The 25,514-nt window shown below is 66.7% G+C and overlaps 4 protein-coding genes across 26 annotated transcripts in view; all 4 read right to left on the bottom strand.

Moving 5' to 3' along the window:
* Window positions 1-2: 2 nt before the first annotated feature.
* MAMDC4 (MAM domain containing 4) lies at window positions 3-9,972 on the bottom strand. Of its 19 annotated transcripts, XM_070595136.1 has the most exons (30): window positions 9,842-9,972; window positions 8,468-8,600; window positions 7,744-7,851; window positions 7,496-7,669; window positions 7,290-7,415; window positions 6,975-7,105; window positions 6,805-6,889; window positions 6,522-6,647; window positions 6,212-6,349; window positions 6,031-6,119; window positions 5,772-5,945; window positions 5,366-5,450; window positions 5,092-5,271; window positions 4,637-4,765; window positions 4,357-4,488; window positions 4,122-4,246; window positions 3,931-4,042; window positions 3,645-3,761; window positions 3,318-3,452; window positions 3,062-3,198; window positions 2,774-2,993; window positions 2,555-2,692; window positions 2,287-2,405; window positions 2,118-2,208; window positions 1,808-1,954; window positions 1,498-1,632; window positions 1,260-1,387; window positions 1,070-1,178; window positions 328-515; window positions 3-187 (listed from the first exon to the last, which is right to left on the bottom strand). In XM_070595136.1, exons 2-30 carry the CDS (start codon window positions 8,511-8,513, stop codon window positions 146-148), a joined length of 3,666 nt encoding a protein of 1,221 aa, XP_070451237.1. In that variant the 5' UTR covers window positions 8,514-8,600; window positions 9,842-9,972; the 3' UTR covers window positions 3-145. The 19 variants fall into 19 exon arrangements, 14 of the variants coding, with proteins under 14 accessions (XP_070451237.1, XP_070451230.1, XP_070451232.1 ...); XM_070595129.1 differs by having other exon boundaries at window positions 1,070-1,387; window positions 2,118-2,405; XM_070595131.1 differs by having other exon boundaries at window positions 1,070-1,387; window positions 2,118-2,405; window positions 7,744-7,848.
* PHPT1 (phosphohistidine phosphatase 1) lies at window positions 9,903-13,817 on the bottom strand. Of its 3 annotated transcripts, none has more exons than XM_070595168.1 (3): window positions 11,203-13,817; window positions 10,731-10,855; window positions 9,903-10,189 (listed from the first exon to the last, which is right to left on the bottom strand). In XM_070595168.1, exons 1-3 carry the CDS (start codon window positions 11,360-11,362, stop codon window positions 10,097-10,099), a joined length of 378 nt encoding a protein of 125 aa, XP_070451269.1. In that variant the 5' UTR covers window positions 11,363-13,817; the 3' UTR covers window positions 9,903-10,096. The 3 variants fall into 3 exon arrangements, with proteins under 3 accessions (XP_070451269.1, XP_070451268.1, XP_070451267.1); XM_070595167.1 differs by having other exon boundaries at window positions 10,731-10,889; window positions 11,203-11,538; XM_070595166.1 differs by having other exon boundaries at window positions 10,731-11,010; window positions 11,203-11,446.
* AJM1 (apical junction component 1 homolog) lies at window positions 11,976-19,000 on the bottom strand. Its single transcript, XM_070595142.1, has 3 exons — window positions 18,869-19,000; window positions 17,030-17,113; window positions 11,976-16,954 (listed from the first exon to the last, which is right to left on the bottom strand). Exon 3 carries the CDS (start codon window positions 16,893-16,895, stop codon window positions 13,968-13,970), a length of 2,928 nt encoding a protein of 975 aa, XP_070451243.1. The 5' UTR covers window positions 16,896-16,954; window positions 17,030-17,113; window positions 18,869-19,000; the 3' UTR covers window positions 11,976-13,967.
* Window positions 19,001-20,356: 1,356 nt separating this feature from the next.
* The window catches only part of RABL6 (RAB, member RAS oncogene family like 6), a 27,910-nt gene continuing 22,752 nt past the window's right edge, over window positions 20,357-25,514 (bottom strand). For 2 of the 3 annotated variants that reach the window (XM_070595143.1, XM_070595144.1), the window contains exons 9-14: window positions 24,649-24,968; window positions 24,252-24,402; window positions 22,956-23,171; window positions 22,622-22,856; window positions 21,120-21,184; window positions 20,357-21,018 (exon numbers count right to left, since the gene is read on the bottom strand). In XM_070595143.1, coding sequence (XP_070451244.1) covers window positions 20,817-21,018; window positions 21,120-21,184; window positions 22,622-22,856; window positions 22,956-23,171; window positions 24,252-24,402; window positions 24,649-24,968 — 1,189 coding nt within the window. In that variant the 3' untranslated portion in view covers window positions 20,357-20,816. Of the gene's footprint in view, window positions 21,019-21,119; window positions 21,185-22,043; window positions 22,216-22,621; window positions 22,857-22,955; window positions 23,172-24,251; window positions 24,403-24,648; window positions 24,969-25,514 lie in introns of those variants that run through there. The other variant, XR_011533319.1, reaches the window with a different exon arrangement.

The following is a 25,514-nucleotide window of genomic DNA, read 5'->3' as shown; positions in this document are numbered from 1 at the left end:
AGCAGGGCTGCCCTGATGGGCGTTTATTGTCAGCGTGAGGACCGTGTCTGAGGTGCTGTCTCTGCAGGGTCGGGGCACGTGGGGTCTTGGTGCGTCCTGGGTGCGGTGGGGGCTCCTGTGACTAACTGAGGCCTTTCTGAGTCGTCTACTGGTCGTTGGTGACCGACACCGGCAGGATGACACCATCCTAAGAGGGAGGGAAGGAGCTTCGTGACGGCCGGGCAGCAGGCAGCTGGGAGGGTCCTGTCCCACTGCTTCCTGTTAGTGATCAGGCTGAGCGCGGGGTGCAGCAGCTCCTGCCCACCGCCCCCAGCCAGGGGCTCCTACCGCATTGAAGAGAATGTTGTCAAAGCCTGGGGCTGCAGCTGCCCTCTTGGCCCCAAAGGCACAGTCCCCCTTCTTCCACAGCCAGTGCCTTCCCACGAGTGCCAGCAGTACCAGGAGCACGAGGAGGAGGAGGGCACCGCCAACCACAGCTGGCACTGTGGCCTGAGATGTGGCCACTGCCGCGTCCCCTGTGGGTACAGGGCATGTGACTCCGAGACTCCAGCCCTCCTTGTCAGCCCCACACCCGAGGTGGACACCTGGGGCCAGCTGGTCCCTGCTCCCGCAGAGGGCTTTGGGGTCCACTCTCCAAAGGAGGGTGCCACTCGTGCCAGCACAAGGCTCCAGGCTGAGGCTGGGACCTGGCAGGCTGGCAGCTGCTGGCAGCAGACCTGGGGGACTCACGGCCCCAGGCTAGACCACCCTCAGCGTGCAGCAATAGCGAGTGCTCCAAGGACTGGAATGGGTGGCTGCCGTCTGGCCTGACCCGGCACCTCCTCCAGGGTCCAGCCCACCCTGGAGTGCAGAGGCCCAGGGAGGGGGCAGCGCCAGCTGACACGACTCCTGAGGGACCAGGCACAAGGGATGGCCCAACGCAGGAGGGGAGGGGACAGTACAGGATTCAGCCTTGGCAGCTCTCCTCAGGCCAGGAACGGGGCCACTGGCAGCCACATAGGCCACGAGCCACTAAGCCCGACTAAGGCCCAGACCCAGAGCAGGGCCAGCTGCCCTGGGCAGGGCTTACCCTGGCTGGGTGCAGGCAGCTGGCAGCGCTGCCCGGCCAGATACTCAATGTCATCCAGGGCAATGGGCCCCAGGGCTGGCTGGCCACCCAGCGTGGCTTCAAACACGATCTGATAGGTGGAGAAAAGAGGTTGTGTGGATCCGAGGAGAAGGATAACCCCGCCTGAGCCTCTGAGGTCTCCTGGCCTCACCTGGAACTCCTCAGTGCTGGCCACTTCCAGGCGGCTTTCCAGCCACTGGTGCCGCAGGTGCCCGCCCGCACCCCACAGGACCAGCTGGCCCTGGGCACTGCTCAGGAGCACCCTCAGCTCACCCTTGTCTGAGGGTAGGGGGCCAGGGTGGGTCAGGTCCTTGACCCAGCATGTGACGGGGCTGCCCCTGGGCCCTGCTCCCCCCGCTGCCCAGGCGATCAGTGCTGGTCTGACTCACAGAAGTGCTCGGGAAAGCCCATGTGGTACCAGAAGCGGAGGCAGGAGACCACGGTGGGAGGCAGAGGCTGGCTGCGCAGCCAGGCCGCCCGGCCCCCAGGCCCCAGCACGCCAGTTTCAAAGAGAGCAAAGTGGCCTGGGGATGAGAGAGGGCGAGTGCCTGGCTGACCAGATGGAGCACCCCCACCCCCTGACTTGGGGCCTCTGACCCTGATGGGAGCCTGGATGAGCGGAGCCGGTTGGCCCTGGTTGGGGTGGGGCGAGTACCCCTGGGTGTGTCTCTGGGGTCCCTTCCCCCAGCTCAGACCCACCTGCCTCCGTGCCCAGGGTGTGGTCCACACTGGGCTGGGGGTAGCGGGAGGGTGTGTCTCCACTGCTCCAATCCCAGCTGTATCCGCCCAGGCTGGGCCAGGGCAGGTGGCTCCAGCCACACAGGCCAGCCTCAAAGTCACAGGAAGCTGCAAGGACCTGTGCGGTGAGTGGTGTGGCCCCTGGCCCCCCATCCCTGGGGCACCACCACTGCTGGGAGCAGGGGTCAGGCCTGGCGTCTTGAGGTCAGTACAGAGCTGGTGCCACCCATGAGCCATAGCAGGTCCTGGGGCCAGGTGGCAGGGCTCCCACCTGGCCGAGGGCAGGGCCCGTCCTGGAGGAGCAGGTCGTCCAGAGCGATGTAGGAGTGCTCCACGCCGGCGGCCACAGCCTCAAACACCACCTGGGCAGGCACAGGGCAGAGTAGCCTCACATAGTCTGGAGCCTTTGAGGGTGAGGAAGGACCCACCTGCACACTCACCCTCCAGGCCTGCTCAGCCTGTACATCCACGCTGCCCAGGCGCCAGGCAAACCCTCCATGGGCACTGATGCTGAGCACCTGGCGTCTCCTGGCCTCCTCCACGTGGACCTGCAGGGTGCCTGCCACGCCAAGCGGCCCGCCCAGATCAGCAGCAGTGGGGGAAGAAGGCCCGCTCAGGGTCCCGCACAGGCACAGGGTCTGGGCTCCCAGTGGCCTTGGCACAGGGGCCTGTGGGGACCATTCCGCCTCTCCTCCCGCAGCTCCTCACCTGGGTTTTGGAGGCTCAGGTGGTACCAGAAGGTCAGGCAGGCAGGCTGGGCCAGTGGCCTGTGCTCCTCTGAGGTCAGGGAGGCTATGTGGCCGCGGGGCAGGGCCTGTGGGCTCGTGTTCACCACCATGTAGTGCCCTAGGAGATGCCAGCGTCAGCCTGCCTGCCCCAGCCCCCTGCCCTGCCTCCAGTCCCTTGGCCCCCTCTCCAGGCCTGTACCCTGAGCCGTCTCCGTGGTGTGGTCAGCACGAGGGCCCCAGGCAGTGTGGCCTGTGGCATTGGTCTGGCGCATCCAGAGGCCCTGGCCCCTGGTGGAGAAGCCGCAGGCTGAGTCCTCGAAGGAGCAGCGTTTGGGAGCCCAGCAGGGCCCAGGCCGCACAGCCACGTCATCCAGCGCCATGGTGCCGTGGTACCCGTTCCGGAGGCCCTCGAACAGCAACTGGGGACAGAGGGTGTTAGCCGGCTGGGGCTTTGTCCTGCCCCCACCACCTGGGCACCCCACCTCACTTGGTACTTGGTGCCAGAGTCCAGCTGGTGGTGGAGGGTGGCCCAGGCCTCGTGCCAGCGGTTGCCATGGGTGCCAGAGCGTGACCACAGGTGTGTGTCCACCTCCCCATCCCGTCTCATCACCAGGCGCAGCGTCCCTAGGGGAGGGGCAGGGTGTGGAGGGGACCAAGTCCCAACTTCTGATGGCTTCCCGCTCCCTCCAAAGTCCCTGAGGGGCCGAGAGAGACAGAACTCAAAGCCCCACAGGGTCACTTACCGATCTGGGGTCCGTGAAGGTGGTACCAGAAGGAGAGACACTCCCGAGAGCCTGCCGGCACCTGGGGCTGGGTGAGCAGCTGGGCACCAGGGCCCCGGGCTGGGGGGTCTGTGGGGTCGAGGAGCATGAAGTAGCCTGCAGAGGGACGCGGGACTGAGCTGCAGAGATGCCAGGCTCCAGGAGGGCGTGGCCCAGTGTGAGCTCGCTCCCTTCACCCCCATGTCTGGGAGCCCCTTGAGGCTGAGAACCCCCCTCTGAGAGCCCCCTGCAGTGTGGGAGTTCCCCCAGTCTGAGAGCTGCACCCCAGGTCTGGGCGTCCCGCTGTACCTCGGCCTGTGGTGTGGTCGTACCCAGGGCCATGGCTCTCCATGCGGTGCCAGTGACTGTCTGTGAGGTGGCTGATGTGCCAGCCGCATGTGTCCCGCTCAAAGTTACATGAGATCTCTGGGGGTAGGGCCATGGGGGTAAGCACACTCCGCCCCAGCCCTACACCCCTCCCGAGTCCTGCCTGACAGGGTGGGAGACTTGCCCTCTGAAGCGGGGGCTCCCTGGGACCCCTCCAGGTGGTCTAGGTGGGAAGCCCTGGGTGGGGACTGGGAGCAACAAGAAGGACCTGTGTCTGACTCGCTGGTCGCCGTGGGGCTGCAGTCCTTCATGATCAGGTTGTCCACCCCCGCGCCCTGGTGCCCAGGGCCATCCAAGTCCACCAGGCCAACAAACTCCAGCTTCATGGGAGGCAGGTGGAAGGGGCTGTTAAGTCAGGGCCAGCTCTGTTCACCACACCCCCCCGGCTGTCCTCCTCACCCAGAAGGGCCGGTGGCGTGCCCCAAGAAGCACCGTGTCCACCTTCCAGCCTCCGCTGCTGCTGCTTGGGACTTGCCACACCAGCTCGCGGTTGCCATCCTCCACCACGACCAGCGCCAGGAAGCCTGCCGAGGGGGTCACTGTGGGTCCGGCCTGACACCTCCACTGCAGGGCAGACCATGGGAGCTCTCACCCGCCCCAGGGCTGAGTAGAGGGTCCAGGGAAATGGTGGTACCTTGGGGGTGACTCTGAAAATAGTAAGCCATGTGGAGTTCACAGCGGGGGCCTGAGGGGCCCAGGGCTGGTGTGAGAACCCGGGCCTCCGCCGTCAGCTGCCCCCAGGCTCTTTGCACGGACAGGAAGTACCCTGGGGAAAAGCAAGGCCACTCAGAGCTGATTGCTTCTGGAGACCCCCAACTCAGAGCCCCTAGTGAAGAGAGGCAGAGCAGGGGCCCCTATGGGGTGCAGTTCAGAGGCAGGTTCCAGGCCGCTGGGATGGGGGACTCCGGCCTCACCAGCAGCAGCCCCGCTGGCATGGGTGCTAGGGACCCTGCTTTCCTGGGCCAGGTGACGCCCCCACTGCAGCCGCCCCACGCTGGCATCCTCCCAACCCCCAGCCATGGGGGTCTCGAAGTCCGTGGTGCCTGCAACAGCAGAGCGTGCTGAATGGCCCCAGGGCCCCCCACTCAGCTCTTGTTTTTTTGTGTATGAGGAATACTGTCGCTGAGCTAACATCTGGCGAGTCTTCCTGCACTTTGTATGTGGGTTGCCACCTCAGCATGCCTTGATGAACAGTGTGTAGGTCTGTTCCCGGGATCTGAACGCACGAACCCCGGGCTGCTGAAGCATAAGTGTGCTAACTTAACCACTACACCACTGGGTTGGCCCCCACCCCCACCCAGCTCAGCTCTTGCAGTGGGGAGGGTCTGGAAGGAGGGAGGACTCCCACCCAGCTCTGACAGCCCCTCACCACACTCCTGCTCGTCCTCGCCCCCCATGCACTGCTGCTGGAAGTCACACAGCTGCTCTGGGGGGACACACAGGTCCCCACAGGAGAGATGTCCTGGCTCACAGAAATCCCAGGGCTGCAGGCTGGATGGCTGGGGCCAGGGCACTGGGGCCCAGAGCCCCGGAGGTGGGCCAGACACCACTGTGGGGACAGAACTGGGGTCAGGGGAGAGTGGGGGATGGGGTGGGGGGAGGGGCTGTGCTTCTCCTTGGTGGGAGGGGCTCAGCAGGCTCACCCAGGACTGGTTTGCAGTGGTCTGACAGGATGAGGTCATCCAGGCCCACAATGCCCCCCGGCCCTGTCTGCCCCGCCAGGACGATCTGAGGGCAGAGGGGACTCAGGGGGTGCCCCAGCACCCCTCTGTCGTCACCACAATCTGCTCCCTTGAGCCGTCTCTCTGCTGACCCACACCTTGTATGTCACCCGTCACTGGATACCCCTCCCGTCACCACCCCCTGCACTCGTCAGGAGGGATCCCTCCTTCCCCCGGCCTGCTCCCACAGCTCCTAGACAAGCCAGCCAGCTTCCTGCTGAGACAGCCTGGCTGGGCCCCACGCCCAGCTCCCTAAGCTCCCTTCCCCTGCTCTCCCATGCCCCAGCCTCCCCACCTCTGCCCCAACCGCTGCCCTCGCTGGCCTCACCCGGAAGGGGTGCTTGCTCTGGATGTCAACTCGGTCTCGGACCCACATGGCCCCCAGCTCCCCATGACGCCTGCGCAGCAGGACGGGGGCCTGGGGGGCTCCGGGGCCCCCAGTCTGCAGGAGCAGCTGGAGGCTGCCAGCCTCAGAGCCGTGCAGGTAGTGATAGAAGACAAGCTGCGAAGGGACCCAGGGTCAGGGAAGACGCTCCGGGGCCTGGGCAGCCAGCACAGGCAGCCCCGCGTCCCCTCACCTGCCTTACCGAGCAGTTGTGGGGGCCTGAGGCTTGGAACTCAGGACTGGACAAGATGGCAGGGGCGCTGGGCTCGGCCACGGAGACCAGGAAGGAGCCTGGGGAGACGGCAGGAGTGGGCCAGGGGGGCCGTGGGTGCAGTGGCCGGGCGTGGGCCTGGGCGGTGGCTGGGAGTCCCTAGGGGCCTCACCCTGTGCGCTGTTCCAGCTGTGGTCACGGCGTGGCCAGGCGGGGCGCTCGGGGCTACTCGTGCTGTGGTTCCGGGCCCAGCCCTCCAAATTGTCCCACAGGCCCAGGCCTGTCTCAAAGTTAGTGGCCATGTGGTGGCCTAGGGTGCGAAGCAGGGCTCAGGCTTTGGAGCTGGGCCTCTTTCCCGGGCCCCAGGCCACATGGCTCCAGCTCCAGGGGGACACTAGCTACCCCACCCCGAGAAGGACTGTGCCAAGGGACAGTCCCTCCCGTGTTCTCTAAATGATTTTGCAGCCCCTGACGCTGCTCACTGCAGAGAGGAGTGTCCTCATCTGAACCATCCCCACAGTTGTCGTCCCCGTCGCACAGCTGATGGGGCTCCACGCAGGCCTTGTTCTGGCAATGATGATGGCCCGGGAGGCAGCGCGCCTGGGGGGCTAGAGTTGGGGAGGGTTAACCCATCAGCATGGCCCCAAGACCCAGGGGCAGGGGCAGCTGGGGGAGAGGTTCGAGACCATCGGAGCCGGCAGAGAGCAGCGAGGAGCTCTGCAACCCCCTGCCCACCAGGTGTGGGTCCACGGCATGGGGCCTTACTGGGCAGTCCACAGCCCCAGAAGGCCAGGTCGTCCAAGGCCACAGTGCCCCTGTGGGTAGCATTTCGGGTAGCAGAGAAGGTCACCTGAGGAGAATGGGGTCATTAGGACCTGAGTCAGGGCTCAGACCCTTCCTGCTTCCCCCACCATCCAGGCCAGCTCCCAGCTCACTTGGAAGTTGCCCCGGATGCGGCCGGTGGCCACCACCAGCTCCTGCCAGCCTGGGCCCCAGGGCCCTGAGCTCTGCCACAGGGTCAGTGTCTCCATACTGTGGGTCAGCTCCAGGCGCAGCTCAGCCACATCTGCAGTGGGTGGGGCCTGGGGCAGCTTAGGCCCCCGGTGGCTCCCCAGCCTGCTGCCTGTGCCCTGCCCCAGGCTCCCTGCCCCTCCTTTGGTGCCTACCTAGTCTCTGCAGCAGTCCCCCTTCCTTTCCTGGTCCCTCCCCTTGGGGTGCCCCGACCTGGGTCCCAGGGCCTGGGTGTGCACCTCCAGAGGCCGTGTGGTACCAGAGCCTCAGCTCACAGGCAGGGCCTGCCTCATGCAGGATGGGAGAGCGCAGGGCTGCAGTGGACACCTCCTTCCCACGGTGCGTGCCAACAGCCATGTACCAGCCTGTCGGGCCCAGAGGTCAGGAGACAGGGCAGGAAGCAAAGAGCCAAGGGGGTGGCAAGGGAGACCGGCCCAGGCCTCACCCAGGTCGGTGCCGAGAGTGTGGTCTGAGTGTGGCCCTGGACCCTCCAGCACAGCTCCTGCCCGGTCTCGGAGCCAGCTGTAGCCGGAGGTGCTGATGTCCCGCCAGCCACAGGAGTCCTGCTCAAAGTCGCAGACAAAGGGGGCGCCCACGGTGGGTGAAGCCCCCTGGTAACCTGGGAGAGCGGGCAGTCAGGTGAGCAGCTCGCAGAGGGCTAGCCCTGCCTGATCCGTCCCAGCCCTGGCTTACCGCACTGGGCCTCATCGGAGCAGTCCCTGCAGTCACACACGAAGTTGCACACGGCCTCGCTGGGGGTCTTGCAGTGGTTGGGGACCCAGGCCCAGCCTGGGAACCCTGCTGCCAGCAGAGACAGCCAGGTGGCCTGGGGCAGAATGACTCCCCTCCCGGTTTGCCCAGGACCGTCCCACATCCCAGAAACCCCTCCTACCCGGGCAGCCCAAAACGTTGGTCACCCTGCTTTGGGGCTCAGGCCAGGAGATCAGGCAGAGAGGGGGCTGGGTCCATAGTTGGGGGGCTGAGACCCACAGAGAACTACCAGCTGGGGGCTCCCTGTCAGGGCCAAGCAGAGCACATCTGGCCCCAGAGGCTGCTGCACGTCAGGATGGGGAACGTGGGCAAGCATGGGACCACGGGTTCCCAATGTGAGAGACCTCCTGGGGAAGGGAGCAGGAGCCCAGCAGGGAAATGGAGGGGCTTCCAAGAGGGTGCTCCCCAAGGGGAAGTGGCCCAGGCCCCCTCAGCCTCCATCTGGTCCAAGAGTGGCAGACTAGCATCTGCCTCCAGGGCCCTCCTGCCTTGGGGCCTGGGTGGGACTGGGACCAGGGAGAGCAGAACTCTTGCCCCTTCCCCAGTGGGGCAACCCCAGGACCCCAGGGGCTCAGCCTGGGCCTTGCAATGCCCCTTCCATGCAGGCCCAGCACCTCTGCTTCAGGAGCCGGACCTGATGACTCACCCAGGAGCAGGACCAGGGCGGGCAGAAGGTGGCCAGGCAGAGGCATGGTCAGGCTAGAGGGAATGGGGCCGAGCGGCAGTGCTCCTCGAGGGCCAGTCTGGTGGGGACTTCGCCGGGTTATCAGCCGGTGGCCCTGCAGGGTGACTCTGCTCTCACTGGAGAGTGGGGGTTTGGCCTCTTCTGTACCTGCGGCCCCTCGGCTAGCCCCACCCTGCGCTGACGAGGACGAACATCCGGTTGTAAAAGCGTCTAGGAGAGGGGCCCCTGGCGCAGGCTGGCTCCCACCTGTCCAGATCCTTTAGACCGAAGGTCAGACCCTGGGGTGGAGGCCCCGGTGGAGTGGTACAGGCTGTGGCCACTTCTCCTGGGCCTCAGCCCTGCCCGGAGCAACCCCTGCCCCGTCTTGGGGGCCCCTAGCCACCAGGGACATCGTCTTCTTCTGTAACTCAGCCTGTGCACCCCTTCACTTACTCACTTGTAAGCAATGGTCATTTATTCATCAACAACGGTCCTGAGCAGTGTGGGCCAGGCACTGCCAGGCAAAGGGGCAGACGAGCCAGAGGCTCTGCTTCTCATGGCACAGACCCCCGGACAGGGTACAGACCAGGCTCTGCCTGCAATTTACGACTATGTGACCGTGGGAACCTGTCTTACCTGAACCTCAGTTTCCTCATCTACGAAACGTGGTCACGATAACACCTGCCTAGAGAGGCTCCCATGAGGCTGCCTGCGAGCTCGCAGAAGGCGCACACGACAGGATGGCAGCCGCGATGAGGAGCACCCATGCTCATGGTGAGCCACGGGGACAGCTGTGCCTCAGCTGTGCCTGGCCCTGCTCTCCCCACATGCCACTTCCACCCCCTACAGCGTGTCCCCCGCAGCCGTGCACTGGGAGGGTCCCAGGAGAGGGGCTCCCAGCTGTAGGTCTGAAGTCTGTTCAGTTTGAGTGGGAGCTGGTGGCCATGGGGCGAGAGCCGCAGGACCTGATCTTGGAAGCAGAGGGTTGTGCGCCACCTCATGTGTGACCTCAGCTGGCAGATCACATGGGGACACTGACGTCAGATGGCCTGGATGGTGGCTGCTGGTGCCCTCCCTGCCCCACACACTGGGATGGCACCCCTGCCTCAGCAGGGTCAACAGACCCGGCACTGACTCCTTGCGCAAGGACTTGTCGGGCCTCCTCCCAGATGTCCTTGGGGATAGCAGCCGCGTGGAGAAGCAATCAGGCCATAAAGGAGGGCAGCAGCCCAGGGGCCCCATGATCAGACCCCAAACGGCTGAGTGTGCACTGCCACTCCCTGGGGCTCTCGGGTGAGGGGCAGCCAGGAGGGAACCTGTAGCCCCCAGGGCTGCCTCTGGCTCTCTGCCACTCACCCACTCTAGTCAGGGGTCTGGAGAAGTGACCAGAAGCATAGAAGCCAAGACACACAGCATCTGAAGACCAGCAGAACTGACAATGCTTTTAATTTCTGTGGGAGAGGTAAATCCAGGCGCTGATGCCAGGCTGGGTCTGTCTCCGAGGCCTGGCCGGGGTGGCACAGCGCTAGGGGGTGCAGCCCAGCCCCTTGGGAGGGGCCTCAAGGGCAAAGTTCTGAGTGGGCTGCTAGAGGTGGCAGCCTCGGGAGGGCCTCAGTAGCCGTCGTCGGCCCAGGTGACCTCGTAGTCGGGGTACCTGGCTTTGATTTTCTCTGTGGAGACGGAGTGTTGGGCACGACCATAACCCTGCAGAGAGAGGGCAGCTCCTACAGCTCTCATCCTGGCTCTGGGTGTGCAGTCAGCAACGACACCCAGGAGCCAGCTCAGGGAGGGGCCCCATCGTCAACCCTGACCACCCTAGGGAGCACTCCTGGGGAAAGGCTGCTGCCAAGGCAAGCGAACCTTGATGCTGGGCCCGCCAGCCTGAGGCCTGAGCTATCCCAGGTGCCAAGAGAGGCTGTGTGAGTGCCCCTGTGTATCACTGGTGGCTTGGTGGAGAGAAAGCGAGGGGCCTCTGAGTGTCACCCCAGTACTAATGGCCTCAGAAAGCTGGAGGACAGCCACAGCCCGGCCACGCCTCTTGGGCAGCAACACGCTTCATGGAGAGTGGGCAGCTACAGGCCCTGGAGTCAGCGTTCTACAGCTGAGATGGGCTGGGGAGCCCTGGCACCCCAGGTCTCCACGCAGGACAGTGGGTGCTCCTGAGAGCTGGTCAGGTGGCTTGCAGGGTGCGTCCCTACAGCCAGAACTGGGGCCCTTGCCGCTCCGGCAGGGGCTGCGGGCTCACCATGGAGTAGCCATACACGTGGATTTTCTTGTCCTGGCTCTGGTGGGAGATGCGCCCACCTCCCAAGCACTCGCAGCCGTAGCCCTTCTTCTGCATCTCGCCGGATACCTTGTCGTAGATGTCGGCTGGGACGGGGAAGGCGGCTCAGCATGGTGGCCCCTGGAGGCCCAGGGGGTCTGAAGCCTCAGTTCTGAGCAGCTCCTTCCCCAGGAGAGAAGCCCCTCCAGGCTGGGACGGGATGAAAGGGAGGAGGGGATGCGCCCGGGGCCGGGGAGCTGGACTAGAAGACAGGGGTCAGGCCTTGGCAGCCTTTGCCCTCCAGGAACCCGAATCTTCTGGGTCAGCCCAGTTTGAGACCCGCTATAGGGTCACCTCCCACTACGCCCCCTCAGCCCTGCCCCAGATGCCGGTCGGCCCCGCCCCCGGGCCTCAGCCCCGCCCCCAGCCGCCGGCGGCCCCGCCCCGCTCTCACCGTGGTACTCGGCCCACTTGTAGCCGCGCACAATCTCCTTGCTCTCTCCGGCCGGGGTCCCGGAGGGCGGCGCCGCGTGGACTCGAATCAGCACGTACTTGAAGACGCCATCGGAGTCGATGTCCACATCGGGGATCTGGGCGAGGTCCGCCTCCGCCATGTCTCCGAAGCACGCCTGCCGCTGCGGCCCGCGGCCCTTCCCCGCGAGGCCCGGGCTGCGTTCACAGTGCGGGGGGCGGGCCGGGGGGGGGGGTCCGTGGCCAGTCCCGTGGGCGCATGCTGCCCGGGCCCGGAGCCTTAGCCAATCGTGCTGCCGACTCGCAGCGCCGACGGGCCAATCGCAACCCAGCTCTTTGCGGCCCTGACACCGCGCGTGTCCCACTTAAAGGGGAACGGGGAACTGGGAGAGGGTGGTGATTAGATCCAGCCGACGGAAAAGTTCCTTTCCAGCGAGGTTGGGGGCAGGTGCCTTTGGGGGTGGTTAGGCGGCCCGTGGGGCCTAAGGGACGCACGCTGGCTCTGACCCCCTCCCTACCGTGACCGAAGGTCCTCCTCCCACCCCGTCCCCCCACCGTGTCCGATGATCTCCCTCCGCCCTCCCCGACCCTAGCCGAGGGTCTCCCTCCGCCGCCCCTACCCATGCCCGAGGGTCTCCCTCCCAGTCCCCCACCGCGTCCGAGGATCTCCTTCCTCCGTCCACCACCGTGTCCGAGGGTCTCTCTCCGCCGCCCCCCGCCGTGTCCGACTCCCCCGCACAATGAGGCAGCAATGGCTACATTCGAGTTGTTTTACTTGTTCAGTAAGCGCTCGCCCTCTGGAAATAATTCCGGTATTGGTGGTTCCTGGCCGGCCGGCAGGCTCTCAGGAGTGGGGCCGAAGGCGGAGGCCCAAGAGCAGGGGGCACGGCGGCTGGACTTGGGGGACTGCAAGGGCGAACGGGACAAGCGAGGCGCGTGGCGGGTATAAACACGCGGGCCGAGGCGGGCGCGCAGGCGTGTGGGGGAGGGAGGAACGGACGGGGCTGTGCACCAGGAACGAAGCCGGGGGCGCTTGCGGGCTCCCGGCCTCGCCCCTTCTCCTGGTTACTCGCCCTCCATGGAGCCCGGGCCGGGGCCATGGTGCACCCCAGGGGAGGGCGGGGTCCGAGGGCTACCAGAGCGTGCGCTCCCGAGGGCGGGAGTTCGGCCGCCAGCCTCGCGTCGCCAGCCCGCAGCACAGTGCACAGCCAGAGCGCGCGCGGGGGCGTTTGTGCAATCGCCCCCACTGCTCCGGTGGACTCCCGCCCTGGCGAACTAGCTTGCTCCCGCACCAGCTCCCACCCTCGCTTTCCCCCGCTGGGCTCCCAGCTGGTAACGCCCCTCCTCTGCTGTCCTCCCTGCACCAGCGGGTAGGAGCCCTTCCTATAGGGCCTCCTGCCATTTGCACCCGCGATGTGCCGTGGCACCCGCCTAGGGCCATCCTGTCTGGTGTAAGCAGGTACCCTGACTCACGCCCAGCCAGGTCTCAGCTCTGGGCCGGCGCCTGGGCAGCGTCCCCACCCACACCCTCTGCTTCCTCCGCCCAGTTCTCCTTCCCCTCTGGCTGGGCATCTTGCGCCTCAACTGTGGATCCCCGAGTACTTCTCCACCGCTGCTTGTCCCAACCCCTCCTGTAGGCCCCAAGCTCAAGGGGCTTCCCCTCCCAAGACGGGACAGGTCAGCAGGGCGGGCAGCTCCGTGTATGTGCGGGCTCGGGGTCTGGCTGTGTCCTCTCCAGCGGGGGCTGGGGCCAGCGGAAACGCACCGCGCAGGGCCCCGTCGGGCCTGCCCACAAGAGCAGGACCAAGGTCAATAAGGTGTCCCCCAGAGAGGAAAAGCCTCCGAGCAAGACGCACCCCAGACCACAGGAGGCTGGTGGGGGGCGTGTCTGAGGGGACGGGACTAGGCTTCGGTCAACTTGGGCTCCTGGACCAGGGCGAACCAGGGTTGGGGAGGTTCCAGGGAGGCCCTGCAGACGACAGGGGACGGACGGGCCGGATTTGCGCGCTGAGGGCTGCAGTAGTGACCTCTCCGCGTGAAGGCAGGGCCCGGCAGTCCTCAGGCCCACCCCATCTCCCAGCGGAGAGCACCATGCGGCCGAGGACCGGCCTCTGGGGAGGTCCAAGAGCGAGCTGGGCGAGAGGCAGTCGGGCGAGACTGGTCGGGGGCTTGTAAGGAGGAGGGTAGGGAAAGGCGGGGCCTGTGGCCAACGCAATGGGGCGGGACGTGGGCGGAGCTTGCGGCGAGCAGGGCGGGGATGGGGAATTCGAGGCGGGGCTTAGGAGAGGCGGGGGCGAGGCTCAGGATGGGCCCTGGGTCGATCGGGCGGGGTCTAAGCGGGCTAGGCAGAGTCTCAGTGGACTCGGAGGAGCTCGGGGGTGGGCCCTGGGTGGACTGGGTGGGGCCTGAGTGGGCTGGGCGGGCCCTGAGTGGATCGGGCGGGGTTTGAGAAGGCTGGACAGAACCTGAGTGGACTGAGTGGGTCCTGAGTGGGTCCTGAGTGGGCTGGGCAGGGCCTGAGTGAGCTGGGCGGGATCTCAGCGGGCTGGACAGAGCCCGAGTAGACAGAGCGGGGTCTGAGCAGGCTGGGCGGGCCCCGAGTGGGTTGGGCGGAGCTCGGGGGGGGGGGGGTGAGCCCTGAGTGGACGGGGCGGGGCCTGGGCGGTTTGGGCGGGGTGTGAGCGGGCTCGGCGGAGCTCGCGGCTGGGTCCTGGGTGGACCGGGCAGAGCGCGGGTGCGCCCAGCCAGCTACATGATGTCGTCCAGCAGGTTGGCGCTGGCCACCCAATCGAGCGCTCGCGGCTCAGAGGCGGCCATGATCATGCACATGAAGGGGCGGCCAGTGCGCCGGTCCGTGGGGTAGATGGTGGTGGGCGTGAAGCGCCGGTTGTCCTCGACAAACTCGCAGAGCTGCTCGTAGACGCGCGGGAACTCGTGGCGCAGAAAGACGCCGCGCAGCCGCAGCTCGCGCTGGATGTGGATGAAGGCCACCTCGCGCGCGCGGCGGCCCGCCTCGCCGTCCTGGTCCAGGCCCGCCGTGCCCGGCGGCGGCGTCAGGATCAACGTCTCCATGTCCGGCTCGCGGCCCCGCGCCGGGGGTGGCCGCGCCGGGCTGCCGGCCGCCAGCGCCACCTTGGCGAACTTGCGCACCGTGGGCCCGGGGCTGCGCGGCGCGGGCGCGGGCCGGGAGGGTGCGCCGGGGGGCGCGGCGCTGGGGCCCACGGCCACCGACACACTGAGCAAGAAGCACTCAGCCGGCTCGTAGAGGCGCCCGGCAGCCGCCAGCTCGCGCGCGTAGCTGCCCAGGGGCGCCGCGTGCGTGGCCAGCTCTCGCAGCGACAGGTAGGTGGGCGACAGCAGCAGCCCCTCGAGGCCGAAGCGTAGGAAGTTGTCTGCGGAGCCGGGACTCGGGAAGCCCAGGAAGAGCACGCCGCGGCCGCGGGACAAGAAGCCGACGCGCGCGATGCGTGAGAAGGCTCGGTGCACCGGGCCGCTGTCGCGGCAGAACTGCAGCACGTGGCGGCACACACTGCCCACGCGGCCGTACACGCAGCGCGCCTTGTGCGCGTCCCAGTCCTCGCGGCGGCACAGGCGCGAGCAGTAGTAGGTGTAGCAGCTGTGACACGACTTGAAGTAGAGACAGGCATTGAACATGGTCTCAGTGCGCCGGCAGCGTGCGTTGGAGCACGTCATCAGGTCGTCCTCGTCGGCGCTGGGCTCTGGGGACCCGTCGGCCGCCTGCCCCGGGCCCGCGGGCTCCTCGGCGCTGCCCGCCGACGCGGGTGGCGAGCGCGGCGCCAGCGCGGGGGCCCCGGGGCCCGCGGGCCGCGAGTCCAGCAGGCGGTGCAGCTGGCGGCCCAGGCCGTCGGCCGCGGCCTCGGGGGCTTGGCCGGCTGGGGGCCGCGAGTCAATGACCAGGTCGGTGATGAGCTCGTCCAGCTGCTCGAGGCTGCGCTGGCGGCCAGAGGTGGGGCCATCGAGGGTTGCCGGCGGAGGCGGCCGCTGGCGGCCTCCTGGCCATTCCCAGCCCCTGGTGGCTGGGCGCTCCGCGGCGCGCAGATCGTTGTCGGTGATGGTGATCTCTGGCGTGACATACCAGTTGCGGCCCAGGCCCTCGCCCAGGCGGCCCTTCTCGGACAGCGACGTCTCCGACAGCGACAGCGCCGCGTAGCGTCTGGGCGAGGTGGACAGGTTCACCACCACGGGCGGGCGCCGGCCTTCGGGTGATGCGCCCCTAGGCTCCCGCACCTCGCGCCCTAGCAGGTTCTCATAGCTGCGGCCGCGGCCCAGAGGGTCCTCGCGGCGCGGCCCGGGCGCTAGGATGTTGTCCCAGGAACGCGAGTAGTGGCGGGTGTCGGTGGCCAGCCGGGGCGGGCTGGTGCCGGTGCCACCGTGCCACGAGGCGAGTAATGGGCCGGGGTCCGGGGGAGGCGCCACCTGCAGGGTGCGGTAAGGCCGCGGGCCCCAGTCGCCCCAGGCTGGGCTGCCGCGTGGGTATGGGTAAGTCCGCGCCAAGGCATCGCGGTCGCGGTACCGTCCGAAGTCCTCTGTGTAAAAGGGACGGGCGGCGGGGTGGGCTCGGGGCTCCTCGGGGGCATAGCGGGGGCCACAGGGAGGGAGGTAGGCTCGGGGGGCCTCCCCGTAGTAGGAACGGGAGGGCGGTTCCTGGACCGGGAAGGTGCGCATTTCCCCAGCATAGTAGCCGGCCCCACGCCTTGGACTGGGCCCGGGGGGCTCCTCGGACGGGAAGGGCCTGGCGTAGTAGCTGTCGAAGGGAGGACCCGGGCTGGCTGTGAAACCGCCGGGGTGGCCCTCGGGCTCCTCAGTGTAGAAGAACTGGGTGGGGCCTGGCGGGGTGGTGAAGGGCAGACTTCGGCGTTCCGCATAGTCCCGGGGCCCAGGCAGGGGCCCGTCGCAGTACAGCGCCCGGGGATCTGCGCAGTACGTGTCACTGGGGGTGGGGGTGCGCGACAGCGCCACGTGGCGAGGCCCGGGCACTGTGAGGCCGTGGAGCTGCGGGGCGGCGCGGGCCCAGGGCGCGCTCTCGGCGGGCCCCCACGGCCGCGAGCCCCGGGCGGCATGCTGCAGCACCGCATCATCGGGCTTGATGTCCAGGCGGCAGCGAACGTGGGGGGCGGGCCCGGCGGGCGGCTCGGGGGGCGCGCAGCGGCCGGCAGTGGCGCACAGGGGCGCAATGCGGCCAGGGCCGCTCCGCTGCGGCTGCAGCTTGATGGGGTGCAGCTCGTTGGCAAGCGCGCGCAGCGCGGGGTACGCAGGCTCCCGGCGGGGCGATACCTCGGCCCGCGCTGCCCGCTGGGGCTCCCGGCCTCGGCGCGGCAGGACCGGCGGCGAGGCAGGCGCGGGCGCCAGGCCCGGGGGTGCGCGGGGCGCGCTCTTGGAGCGGGCGCGGCGCCGGGGCTCGCCGTCGCGGGGCCGGGAGCGCTGCGCGGCGGGCTCCGGGGGCGGCGGCTCCGGTTGGGCCTCCATGGCCGCTCCGTCCAGCGCCTCCAGGAAGTCGAAGCTGCGGCAGTGGCGCTTGTTGAAAGGCGCAGGCGCAGCAGGCCGGGCCATGGAGCGCTCACATGGCGGGCGCCTCGACGCGGGCCCCGGGGCCGCCACCTTGATGTCCTGGTACACGGTCGACACCAGCAGATCTGGCGGGTCCGTGCGGGTCATCTTAAAAGAGGTCCCCGGGCTGGTGGCTGCAGCTCACTCGGCCTTTCGGGGCTTTCGTCCTGGGGGGAGATGCGGGTCAGGGTGGCCCCTATGCAGCCCAGGCTCCATTAACTGCCCTCGCTGGCCCAGCTTACCTGGGGCACAGAGGACACAGCAGCCCTGGCTGCGGGCCTTGGCCCAGGGCGCAGGCACTTGCTCCATGCTGGCGTCAGGCGCACCTGCAGGAAGAACCCAGCTGTCTAGCCACTCGGGTCCTGCCCCTGACCCAGACCATCCTTTCTGGGGCACTTTCTGCTGGGGTGGGGCAGGTCAGCCAGAAGGGTGATGCCATTGCTGTGGTTCTAGAGCTCCTGTCCCCAGACCCATGTTCCTGAGCGTCCCCCTGTTCCCACTGGTGACCGCTAGCCAGACTTGGGTAGAACCTCCTTTTCTGGGACAGGCCAGCTGTAGGAAGAATGGGGGTATGGTCCCAGGACCATCTCCTTGGTGCCCACAGTTAGAATGATGTGTCCTCTTTGGAGCCTTGTTTAGACTTTATAAGTGTTGGCTCCACAAAACTTGTGGACTGAAGCCCCCTTCTAGTGCCCAGTGCAGAGGAAGGTGTCCGATGGTGCTGTCTGAGGGCGAGTCCTGGGGCTCCAGCCTTAATTATCAGCTCTGCACAAAGTCACTGAGCCTCCTGCCCCACCTGCCCATCAGGCTGGGCATGGAACCCCTCCCCCAGCGCTGTAGGGGCCACTGCACTGGGGACAGACCGCTGTGCTGAGCTCCAGACTTGAGGCCTCAGTGGGCCCCTGAGCTGGCCCCATCAGGCCCAGGCACAGCTCCTAGGCTGATGACTGGCCTGCCCTACCCTCGACTTTTCCTGTGACCCAGGCCAGAATAATGCTCCAAAGAGCTTACCTGGGCCCTAAAGCCCCTTTCCTTTGCAGAAACTTCCTCTAACCCTCACTGTCTTGGGGTGGCTGAAACCCACCAAGCTGGTTAGGGTTGTCATAACAAGGTCTGGAGAGCGGCCCCCTCCCCCAGCTTTGTAGTGTGTGAACTGCAGCCCAGAAACCAGGCCCAGGCTGCAAGACCACGTGGGGGCGTGTGAGCCACAAGCTCATGGCTGCCCCTCTCCCCTTGAGCAGCGCACTGGGCCAGGAGGCCACAAGCGGGGGAAGCAGGGCAGTGGGCGGGTAAAGTCACCCAACTGCTTCTCAGGAGAGGGCCCTCCCCGCAGCGCTCTGGAAGGCTCCATGGAAACCTGAGGTTCCACAGCCCCCGCGATGCGGCTGGGTTGGGGTCCACCCCTCTGCACCAGGCTCAGGTTCAGACTTGGGTGAGCAGCCCCTCTGTGGTGCTCAGGGGCTGGGCAGGCTGGCCAGGGGCTTGGACGGTGCTGAGGGCCACTTCCACACGGTCTGGGGGGCATACTCCAGGGTGAGCCAGGGAAAGCTGGGGCCCAGGTCCTCACGTGGCAGGACCTCTGGTTGTGTTGACCCTCTGTGTCCCAGGTGTGCAAGGGGCTTCCTGCCAGCAGAGCTGCTCTTCTGGATCAGGGCCACCAAGGCCCAGTGCTTGTCCCCATCCCAGCCTCACACCCACCCCAACAGTCTCTGGTTCGCAGGACCATCCCCCTCCCGCCCCCTTCCATCCTAAGCTGAAGGCTGGGATGGAATTGGGGGCTAGATGACAGGGTGTGGGCTCCGCCCCAGGGAGGTGACAGCTCGGCCTTGCTGCCTCTCGGGTGAGGAGCTGGACTGGGTGACACCCCTCCCGGTGAGGATGCGGGTGGTCAGCCCCCGCCAGGGTCCTAGGCCTAACAGCCCCGTGAGCAGCCCTCCCAGCCATGCAGCCCTGTCCCCGCCCCAGCCCCAGTCCCAGCCCTGATCGGCCACCACCGGTGCCACTCCAGGGATGAGGCCCCCCATCCTTGCGGGTGCCCCACCCCCAACAGGGTGTGTGGGGCAGGGGCTCCGACCCCTTACCTGGATGCTATTCCCGGCCCAGCCTGATGGGCTGCGCAGGCCCGCCTGGCTCCGCCGCCCGGCTCTGCCGCGTCCCCGGGACCGGCAGAAGCTTCGAGGCAGCAGTGCCGAGGCCGCCCGGCTGCTCAGTGCTGCTCCCAATGGCTGCCGATGGGGCTGCACTTAAAGGGGCCGCGCTGTGACCCGCGTTGTGCGCTGGCTGTTTTGGGCTGTGAAGGGCATCGGGTGATGATCTGGCTCCCTCAGGGTGTAGGCCTGGGGGCTGAGGAGGGGACCTGTGCCCAGGGAGCAACCTGCTGGTCCTGCCAGCCCCCAACTCCAGGACACCTGCCCAGGGCAGCTGGTGGCCTGGCGGGGCCTTGGAGGAGCCCCAAGCCCTGGCCAGGCTGTGGAGAGCTCCGGAATTCACGCCTCAGTTTGGGCCCAGGCCGGAGCAGATGGGCTGTGCCCCGCCCCACGGGCCTCTGCGTTGCGGTGGTGGAGGCGCCAAGCTCTCTACAGGTACCTGGGGCCAGATGGCCCCTATGTCTGCAGCCTCCTGTCCCCAGGATGCCTAGCCACTCCTGGGCTAGGGCATGCTCCTGTGCCCTGTGTCCATACAGGCAGGTCTGCATATATATGGCCCATTTATAAACACATGGGGACATCCTTCTTCCAGCCCCGCTGGTCCCTTCCCCAATATGACGCTGAGCCAGGGAATACTCTAGCCCAGCAGAGGGGTGGCTCACAGACAGCCTCAGCTCCACAGGGCAGGACCTGCCCCATTGTGGGTCTCTTAGGTGCAGGGCCCAGGGCAAGTTCATTTCATGTTGGCCTGATCCCCCCATTAGTGGTCCCACAAGGACAGTCAGCTCCCAGGCTGTGGGCTAAAAGGAGTCACTAAGGTGTCAGTGTGATGCCTGGGTCCAGCGTCTGCCCAGTGACTGCTGTCCCCCTACCCCGGGGTGTGACCTCTCTAGGCACAGGAGTTCGGGAAGGGGAGGCCGCCCCTGCCCCCACCGTCCTGCATGGACCGCCTGCTGCCTCTGGAGGGAGGGGCAGCTCCAGCATCTCTGAATGGTTCTCCTGGTTCTCCTGGCAACGGCGGGGTGGTGGGTAGTGGGCGTGGGCTGGGAGTGCTGGCAGCTGGAGAGCAAGGCTGAAGGCTAGTGCCTGGAGGGAGCAGGGAGGTGGCTAAGACAGGACTGGGCCTGACATCTGAGAGCTGGAGGACCCCAGCTGTTCCTGGGTGCAGCTGCCCAGCCCTGGCCTAGGTGGGCTGGGACAGGCACGCATGTCGGTGGCCATACTGGCCACCCTGGCCAGCAGCACATGGCACGCGTGGGGCCTCGCCTGCTGAAAGGCCTCCTATTCCAGAGGGCAGCCGCCCCTCTGGGTAAAAGGGCCCTTTGGCCCAAAGGGAGGGAGCTCCCGCCAACCTGTGGCGACCGAAGCAAAGGGGGCCAGTGGACACGTCCCAACTCGAGAGCAGCACACACAGACGCCCGGTAAAACAGGACAGCTTTATGTCGGAGAGGAGTGTGGAAAGACAACGGAAGGAGATGAGTGTCTGAGGACCTCCTGGCTCCGGGCGGCGGCGCGCAGAGCGCAGGAGCAGGTGCAAAGCTGGACACCGAGCCTGGGGAGAGCCTCCCCTGGGAGAGGCGCCGGCGCTGCCGGGCGTCTGCACACCGGGGCCCGGAGGGTCCGGGGGCTCGGGCGGGCCGCGGGCAGCTGGCCGGGCCGCGGCAGGAAGCGGAGCCCACTCGCATGCGGTGGGCCTGGGAGAGCGCGTGCGGCGGCCAGAGGAGGGCAGGAGCTGGCGCGCCCCGCCCTGTAAACAGCCTCGCGGGCCTCCTCGGCCTCAGTCCCATCCCTGAGAAGCGCGGGGCCGGCCCGAGCCTGCCGGCCCCCTCCCTGCAGGGGCCCCTGAAAACCGGGGTGAGCGTGTCGCCCCGCCCCGTCCCGGTCATTGGCGGCCAGGCCTAGAGCTCCTCGTAGTCCCCGCCCCCGCGGAGGTGGCCGCCCGGGGCCCCGCCCCCCAGGAAGGCCTCCAGCTCGTCCACCGCCGTCCTCTCCGTGCCCCGCCGCCGCCGCGGCTCCTCCCGGCCCTCCTCTCTGTCTCTGCTCTTCTTGTGCTTGCTCTTTTTCTTCGCTGCCTTTTCTTCCTCCTGGATGGGGGCGCGGGCGCAGCAGGGTCAGGTGGGCGCCAGGAGCGCAGAGCCCAGGACCCCTTGCCGCCGGCTCCTGGGAGGGGAAGGCGGGCGCCTACCTCTTTGCTTTTCTTCTTCTTCTTCTTCTTCTCTTTTTCCTTCGAGGGAGGCCTGCCCTCCTTTCCTGCAGGGATAAGAGGCGGCGTCAGCTCCCTGGCAGCGGTGTGGGGAGGGGCCTGGGCCAGTGGCAGGAGCTTCTGCAGACGCTCCATCTCAGTCGGTCCCTGTGGAAGCTCCTCCTGAAGCGCACACCGGGACCCTCCGACTCTGCCCTGGGGCTGGGTGCCCGGCTAGCCCCGGGCTACAAAGGTGACCTGGGGGCCACCTGAGAGGCAAACCCCCTTCAATCCCAGGACAAACCTGGGAAGGTCTTTTCCTCTCCATTTTGGGGACCACAACCTTCTAGGACACATCCCAAGTGACTCTGCTGGTTAGGGCAGAGCTGGGCTCAAGCAGCCCAGGGTAGAGGGTGGGGACAGCGCCAGAGACTCGTGGAGCTGGCCAGGGCCACACGGAGCCACGAGCGCTCATCAGGCCTGAAGAACACGCCATCTTCTTGCACAGAGGACCACCAGTGGAGGGTCAGACTTAGGTACATGACAGCTCTCAGCCAGCCCACAGCAGTGCTGCCCGTGCCACCAAACCCCTCCTGTGGCCATGGGATCAGATGCCCCCAGCTGCCCATCCCTCTGGGCTGCAGCCCCGTGAACCCCCGAGAGTCTGGGATGTTGTAAGAACACAGCTGGACCCCAAGCAGGACCAAGGAGCACCTGGGATGGGGCTTCGCTTGAATCCAACAGCCAGCTGGCCCAGGCCTGCATGACAGCCCTGCTACTCAGAGTGCCCTGTGCTGCTGACCTTGCTTCTGTGCTCTGGGGGTCAGGTACAAAGGGACAGGGAAGGGGGTCAGAAATGTGCCTCCAGCTGGGCCGCCCTGGATGAGGACCATGGCCTGAGGCACCCAGCACCCAGGGCCCTGCTACCTTCACTGCTGTGCCCCTTGCGGCCCGTCTCCTCCAGCCCCAACCCGAAGAGATCCGAGTCATTCTTCAGTCTGAAGGAGGGGATGGGGGCCTTGGGAGGTGGGGGTGGCTGGGCAGGGCCAGTGTCCTCATCTGTCACGTCGGAGGGATCCTCTCGCACTGGAAACTACTCCTGGAGAGGAGCGGGCAAGTCAGGCTGCCGGCCCCTCCCTAGCTCCCTCCCTCCATCATGCGGCCCCCTGAGGGCTCCTGCATTTCCGGGCAGGTGACAAGCCCCCTTGTGGGGCCCCCACACTCGACCCAGAGGGAGGGCCGGACCAGGCCTGAGTGTGGCTGCTGGGACGCTGTGGCCCTCCATTCTGCTGTCACCAGGATGGGCAAACAGGCCTGGGCCTGTACACACAGTCCACCTTGGGGCAGCCAGGATGGCCTGGGCCCCAGGCTCACGCAGACTGACCGCAGCACCCCATGATGCTGCCCAGGCAATCTCACACTTTCATCTCCGTCCTGCCCTTCCCTGCCCACCACTTGTCCTCAGGGCTCTGAGGCAGTGTGGGCACCAAGCGTCCTGTCCTCACCACTCTCCGCTGAGTGTCCGAGTCGCTCTCAAAGTCAGGATCGTCCATGACAAAGGACAGCATCTGGGCGGCAATGGGCCCCTCGGGGTCACTGTCTGATGACGCTGCCTGTTCATCCTTCCCCTCCTCGTGTCCTCGAGAGCCCTCAGCTGGAGGCTTGGTGCTGCCTGGGCAGCAGGGCGCTGTGGCCTTGGGAGCTGTGCCCCTGTGTGGCCTTGAGGCCTTTGTGGAGGACCTTCGGGAGGAGGAGGAGGTCAGGGGGCCTGTGGCTGCCTCTCCCCCTGGGGACCCCATCCTTTCCTTGGGGCCCCTTCCCAGGGATCCCCCCACATACTGTTTGGTCTCTGGCTCAGAGCACTTCTGGGGAGCCAGGACAGTGGCCTTGAGGTGCCCTGCCACATCCTCTGCTTCCTCCTCACTGGAAAGAGTGATGTTTTCCTTGGGGATGGGGCCCATGGGCAGCAAGGGCTGGCCGGGTGGCTTGTCTTCCAGGTCCACATCATCTTGGAAATCTGCCACCATTGGGTTCCTTCCTGGGGCCTCCCCATCGCTGCAAAGGAGATGCAGAGTGGTCAGAGTTCACGAGGGGGCATGGAGCGCCCAGCTGCCCATCCTGAGCCCCAGGTACCTCTGCATCCACATGCCCTGGATGTCCCCTGTGCGCGAGGCGTGAGCACTGACTGTGGGGCTGCTCTGCCCTTGTGCTTGTATTTGCATGAGGACAGACAGTGAGGGGACCTGCTTGAAGGGCGCTCTGTGGAGGGGGCTCACTGGTATTCACCAGAGGCAGTGGCAGAGGCTGGCTGGAGAGTGGGCGCGAGTTGGGGGCTGAGGAGAGGGACAGAGATGCCACCTGTGCAGTGGGAAGTCACAGCAGGGCCGGCTGTTTACATTGGAAGTGGATGCCCTCCTGCGGGGTGGTTGGGGGTAGGCTGTGGGGCCTGCGTGTGGTGACGGGCTCAGCGATGCTCAGGGCACTTGGGGAGGAGCACAGCACTGGGTTCATCCTGCTGTTTTGCATTTTTGGAGAGACACGATGACAGTGGCGATACGTGTGTGGGAGAGGGGCTGGCAGGCCTGAAGCCCAGGAACTGATGCTGAGGGGAGGGGAGCAGGGGGTGGGAAGCTAGGCCTGAAGTTCTCTCTCTTGTGTGGCCCTGACTGGCCCTACCGCATGGGGAGAGAAGCTGGCAGCCACTCGTGGGCGCCAGGGTTCCTCTCCCACCCGCCACAGGGTGCTCTGACAGGTGAGTCACGGGCACCATGGAAATGGGCCTTCAGGCTGTGTGTGTCCTGGACTAGCCTAACACTCTGAGCTTCAGAGTCGGACTGTGGCCAGGATCCCTGCTCCCTCTCTGCAGGTGTGGGGCTCACAGAGCACTGAGGTCTGGCAGCCCTGGGGGGTCGTGTCTGACCCTGGCCTTCAGAGCTCCTCCTGCCACAGTCCTGCTTTTGTTCTCGGAGCCGAGATGCTGCCGAGCTGGTGGGGTGCCCATCCCCTCTGCTCAGCCAGTGCCAGGGCAGGCAGCAGAGTCCACAGCTGATGGGGCCAGGAGGAAGCCAAGGGCTGAGGCTGGGAATGGCAGCTGCTGCACGCGGTGCCCTCGAGGGTGCAGGCCCCTGACGTTACCTGTCGCTGTCCTGGGCGACCTTGGGTCCAACTTTCTTCTCGTCCTTTGTGGGGGCTGTGTCGTCCAGGAAGCTGCGGTCAAGGCTGTCTTCAGGAACAAAATCCTCCACATTCTGGACTTTTATGGGGGCCTCTGCAGCTGTGGCCGGCTCTGTGGACAGCAGACACTGGTTCCCATTTGCTCAGTGCCCACCCTGCGTTATGTCCATCCTGGCTGTGCCCAGAGGGCTGGGACACAAGCAAGGGTGCACATGGATGGGCTGTGGGGCTGCCGGCCCAGGGGAAAGAAGGGTGACCCTGTCCCAGTCTGCGAGTGCTCACAGGGCCAGGGAGACAGCGCTGCCCCACCACTTGGCCACCCACACCCACCTCCTGAGGGGCTGCTCCTGGGGCCTACCTGGGGGTGAAGGGGCCGCCTCGGCAGCCGGGGAGGTTCCAAACAGTCGGGAGATGATGCTGCGCCTTGGGGGTGGGGCAGGGGCCACTGGGGGTGCGGGGGGCAGTGGGGCCTCCAACGGGGATGGGGGTGAGGGGCAGGCCGATGGGGCATTGAGGGGTGGCTGGGGGGCCGGCTGGGGCGTGCTGGGGCTGGAGCTCCCTGTTGACACAGTGCTTGGAGGCACCACTGGAGACTGGGAGCCTGAGGATGGGCTCTGCCCATTGGCTGCCAGGGGGGACGCGTGGCCACGGCTGCGTGCCTCCATCATCTCGAGAAAGCTGGTGGGACAAGGAGCAGGGCGTGAGAAACCCGCCTTCCCCAGTCCTTCCTCTGAGGTTTCTGCTTTGCTGGTGGTGACGACAGTGGTGTCCCTACCCTCAGGCTCAGCAGCCCTCACGCCCCCGGCACCAAGCAGAGCATCGGTGAGAAGAGGTGCCTGGGAGGAGGAGGGCCTGACAGGCAGGGAAGGGCCTGAACTAGGGCGGCTGGCACAAAAGGCTGAGTCTGAGACAAGGCCTGCTGTCCCCAGGCCGAGTAGGATGGCGACCCCTAAGCCTGTATCTTTGGAGGTGGGCTTCCAAACAGAAGGTCTGGAGCAAGGAGCTGGCCCCTGCTTATAGGCTGGGTCCTGGGGACTGGGACAGGGGTGTCTGGGCTGGCCACCCTCACCACTCTCTTGGGATTTCAAGGGATGGGGTGAGAAGGGACAGGCATGGTGCTGGGTTCTGGTGCAGGCTGGGAGTGGCATCCAGCTTCCGGCCCAAGTCCTCGACCAGTCCCCCATCTCCTGAAGGCTGGTTGTGGGGACACCTCTGCTGAGCCGC

Source organism: Equus przewalskii, chromosome 26 (genome assembly GCF_037783145.1).
Source record: "Equus przewalskii isolate Varuska chromosome 26, EquPr2, whole genome shotgun sequence".
In the NCBI taxonomy this organism is placed as follows: domain Eukaryota; kingdom Metazoa; phylum Chordata; class Mammalia; order Perissodactyla; family Equidae; genus Equus; species Equus przewalskii.
The sequence above is the reverse complement of the archived record's forward strand: the minus strand, read 5'-3'. Positions and strand labels throughout refer to the sequence as shown.

Coding starts and splice junctions, on each gene's coding strand:
- AJM1 (XM_070595142.1), bottom strand. CDS start 16,895: ATGACCCGCACGGACCCGCCAGATCTGCTGGTGTCGACCGTGTACCAG.
- MAMDC4 (XM_070595128.1), bottom strand. CDS start 7,924: ATGTGGGACGGTCCTGGGCAAACCGGGAGGGGAGTCATTCTGCCCCAG. Junction 7,670..7,743: donor CTCCGATGAGGCCCAGTGCG/GTAAGCCAGGGC, acceptor CCGCTCTCCCAG/GTTACCAGGGGGCTTCACCC. Junction 4,247..4,356: donor TTTTCAGAGTCACCCCCAAG/GTACCACCATTT, acceptor CCCCCTCGGCAG/GCTTCCTGGCGCTGGTCGTG.
- PHPT1 (XM_070595166.1), bottom strand. CDS start 11,362: ATGGCGGAGGCGGACCTCGCCCAGATCCCCGATGTGGACATCGACTCC. Junction 11,011..11,202: donor CAAGTGGGCCGAGTACCACG/GTGAGAGCGGGG, acceptor CCTGTCTTCTAG/TCCAGCTCCCCGGCCCCGGG. Junction 10,190..10,730: donor ACGTGTATGGCTACTCCATG/GTGAGCCCGCAG, acceptor CTCTCTCTGCAG/GGTTATGGTCGTGCCCAACA.